General features: G+C 41.6%; 1 protein-coding gene across 1 annotated transcript; it reads left to right on the forward strand.

Moving 5' to 3' along the window:
• The first annotated feature begins 524 nt into the window (after window positions 1–524).
• LOC140938524 (cyclic GMP-AMP synthase-like receptor) lies at window positions 525–3,259 on the forward strand. Its single transcript, XM_073388007.1, has one exon. It carries the CDS (start codon window positions 746–748, stop codon window positions 2,591–2,593), a length of 1,848 nt encoding a protein of 615 aa, XP_073244108.1. The 5' UTR covers window positions 525–745; the 3' UTR covers window positions 2,594–3,259.
• Window positions 3,260–3,838: the final 579 nt, after the last annotated feature.

Consider the following 3,838-nt stretch of genomic DNA (forward strand, 5'->3'; position numbering starts at 1 on the left):
GTCAGAAGGAGCCAACAATCCCCAATTACACAAACCGGTGTTCATAACAGCCCGCCATGCTGGGAACTGCTCATGTGCTAAGGAAAGGGTTAAACCTCTGAGTTAGAGGACAGTGCTGGCATTTCTAGAAGCAGTGAGAAGCTGACTACAATAACAACATCATAATTTATTTGAGATGTGCAAAAACACTAACATGGGTCTTCTCTCCTTTCAAAGTTGGTGTTGGAACCTGTGGAATTGGGGTACAACCCATGACGCAGTTCAAACAACCAGATAAACTCGTTTACAAGGGATGATAATATCATTGAAACCAAAGAGTGACTTTGTATACGACTGTAAAAACTCTTTGAAAACTGTACAGAAACATTTTAAGTTTACACCCCATATAGATGCACAATCAACCTTGTAATTTTGTAGGGTTTTTAAAACAATTTTGGTCGGTTGAATTACAAGACAAAACTGGATGTGTCCACATTATTTCCTGTTTTACTATTGAAAGACAATTCCAGCTTGTTCAATTGCCACTAATTATTCCAAGAAAGAAAAGAGAACTTAAAATCTCCCATTTCTGAGAATATGTCTCCTAATCTGTCGTGTCTTGCTTATGTTTCAAGAAACAGCGGATGTTTGAGTTGTATTAGTTCGACTTCCGTGATTTTGAGCAAGACAATAGATACCAGAAACAATTAATGCAACGCACGAAAACGAAAAGTTCTTGACGGCAACGAAAGACTTTTTCGCCATCATGTCGCACATTGTGGAGAACTTTGAACAAAAAGCTAAGTTTATAGACGAAAGCGAAGCCGAACTGATTCGAGAGAAACTCGAAATACTCGTAAGCAACATTCTAACCCAAGTGGAAAAGCGCGACAGCCGATTTCACAGTACATTGGTCAAAAGCGGAAGTGTTTACGAAGGAACGAAAGTTTGTGAGCCAGATGAGTTCGACTTCATGATCCGATTGAATTCTCTCACGAACACGCCGTTTCTTCATCCCTGCGACAAAGGCGATGGATATGTGAAGCTCTCCCTTGAAAGCCGTGAATGGGAAGACTTCAAAGATGCCGACGGCTTTTTCAGTCCAAATCTGCTATCCCGCTTCTTCAAGAGGCTTGTGAGTAAATCTCTTGACGATATCAAAGTACCTGAAGGTTTGGCCGTGTTTAGAACGAGACCATCATTATCTAAAGAAACTTGGTGGCCTGTGTATGCAGATCTACTAGGAAACAGTGGTGAAGAAAGCCAATCTGGTGCTATGTACTCGGAAAATCATGGCCCAGCTACGACACTTTATGTACAGTGGAAAGGAGGAAGTAGTTACTACGATTTAAAGATAAGTGTTGATCTGACTCTGTCCATAGATTACCCCATTTCCAAACTGCCTGCTCCCTTGGCAGAAACCCCTCTGGCTGAAGCGAATAGCATTCTTCAGAGTTGCGGATTTCACGTCGTCCCCGCGGGCTTCGATAGTTGGCGCGTTTCGTTTTCTATGGTCGAGAAAGAAGTTCTGGCCACTTCTCCTGACGGCTTCAAGCAGTGCTACCGAGTGCTGAAAATCGTGAGAGATGTTGTGTCGAAGAAACTTGGATGGGATCCATCCCTGGTTCCATCGTACGTGTTCAAGTCAGTTCTTCTGTCTCAGCTGTTCACGAATGGTCATGATCGTTGGGAAAAGGACCTTCGCTCCCAATCGATAATTGAACTTTTGGATCACGTTATGCAAGGTGTGAAAGCGGAAAAGATTCAGAGTTGCTTCCTACGGAGGTATAACCTGCTCTCTCCGTCCGATCACGAGAACAAGCTGCGCCAGTGTCTCCTGGAGCAAATGCTTTGCTTGATAAGAGGGATGGAAATGACTTTTTCCAAGGAAAAAGCCAGAGAAAGAAAAAGGCAGATAAGGGTCTTGGAAATGATTGATGTCCTCGACTACATGATCTGGTGTTGGCTCCGTGGAACGAATCCTTCTGTTGTCTGGAATAAAGTGTTTGTCAATATCAGCAACGTTCCAAACTCTAGGAAGCATGGTTGGTTCATGAACGAGCTTACCGACCTCAATTGCACAGAGCTTAGTAAGGAAGCTTATTACAAGTTGGTTCAGCTATGGAGTCCTACGGAAGATTTTTTCAGGAAATTATTGATCAAACTTAAAGGGGAACTGAACTTGTTGGCTCAGAAGTTTAAGATCTTGCTCTTTACGAAGAAAGAGAACTTCGAGCGTCAACACATACGTCTAACAGAAAATGACGTTGAGAAACTGTCTGCTCATCAATATGTCTTTGATTGGATGGATGATTTTGTTGACTGTTACATCGACGACGACAACTCAACTTTGCCAAACCTTCATAAAGCAATCCGTCCTGAATTTGCATCATCAGGTTTCTTCCGGGGTGTTGCTGAAGTGGCAACGATAGAGGGCAGTAGCAAAGGCCTTGCTCTGCTGAAACAGCGATTAAAGGGGGGCCTATTCATGGTCCCTGAGGAGTTCATTATTGACGGTGTTGTCGACTATGTCATCCACATAATTGTCCGTGCCAAGGGAGTATTAAAACTTAAACTTGAGCACATCTCAATTCCAGAGTTGGATCCGGATTAGGCAGATTGAACGTCTATTGGCAACCTTGCTTCGCAATTAGATTTACAATTGTCGAAATGCTTCGATTCATGCAATGGTTGGGTGTATATATCAGTATAATATTTCAGTATCGTAGCCTGTCTACAGACGCCCCGCTCCCTCAGAAACATTCGGGAATTCTGTTCTCCCGTTTTTTTTCTGAGGGAGGGGGGACGTCTGTACACAGGCTAAATATCGATGTCCAATAAATGATTAATCATCCATTTTGAGGGTCTTTGAGCGCTGATAAAGGCATTGCGTGACAAGTTGACGCGAGCAGCGTTGTCTGCCTCTTATCAACAAGGGCAAATTGGCCAATTAGATTGCGACATTACTGCCAATTGTGGTAAAACATATTATACCTACTATGGAATATATTAAGTAAATTTTACAAGGCATATAATGTTTAAAAGGTAAAAACCAAACGTTTAAGCTTAAGCGAACTTTATAGATATAGAATATTAATTTTAAACAACTTGCCAAAGTCTAAGCTGTGTGATTTTCCTTTGATGAAGAAATGCTTTACTGTTTATTTTTCCCCTTTTACGGTATTTACGGAATCTCCCTACCATTGTGTGTCAGTAATTAATTATCTCAGTTGTAAATATTCGTGTGAATTAAGAATTTTATTGACTTCACTTGACTTGACTTGTTGTTTAGCATATGTTTTTAAATATGGCCCCACGGGTGTAGTCTGCAGAACCAGCGTAATTTTGGCAGGCGAGTGCTCAATTTTCTGTTGGTGAAAATTATAGCAGCCATCTTTTCTCTCCCATCTTTAATGCAGCGGAAGACTGGAGAGGGAAAAGAAATTCGTACCGAGGGGCGGAGCTACAGTCAAAAGGAAGGAGAATTGTAAACATGGACACCAAAGGATCATGGGATAAATTACTCTAGTTCCAGGCTCTTGCTTACATTTAGAACGGCACGGGGATAAAGCAGGGGGACGACCCAGTGGCGGGTGACATGGGTCATGGAAAACTTTGTCTACTCACATTAATTTTGTCCCCCCAAAAAACAGACAAACAAAATTTTACAAAGCGTAGAAGTGTTTATTAGAGGAAATAAAACGGTCACTGCATCTTACAAGCCAAAAGAAGGCAAAGAATTCCAAACTTTTACACCCAAAAATGCAAAGATTCGAAAAGATGTTCCTGTAATGCTTTTTTCCTTTTTTGTGGAAGTTCAAGATTAATCTAGACTACTCTTTCTCAGTTCAGCTGCCTA

This window comes from Porites lutea, chromosome 5, assembly GCF_958299795.1.
Source record: "Porites lutea chromosome 5, jaPorLute2.1, whole genome shotgun sequence".
Lineage (NCBI taxonomy): Eukaryota > Metazoa > Cnidaria > Anthozoa > Scleractinia > Poritidae > Porites > Porites lutea.

What these genes read in the sequence shown, in the direction of transcription:
- LOC140938524 (XM_073388007.1), top strand. Translation starts at nt 746, where the DNA reads ATGTCGCACATTGTGGAGAACTTTGAACAAAAAGCTAAGTTTATAGAC.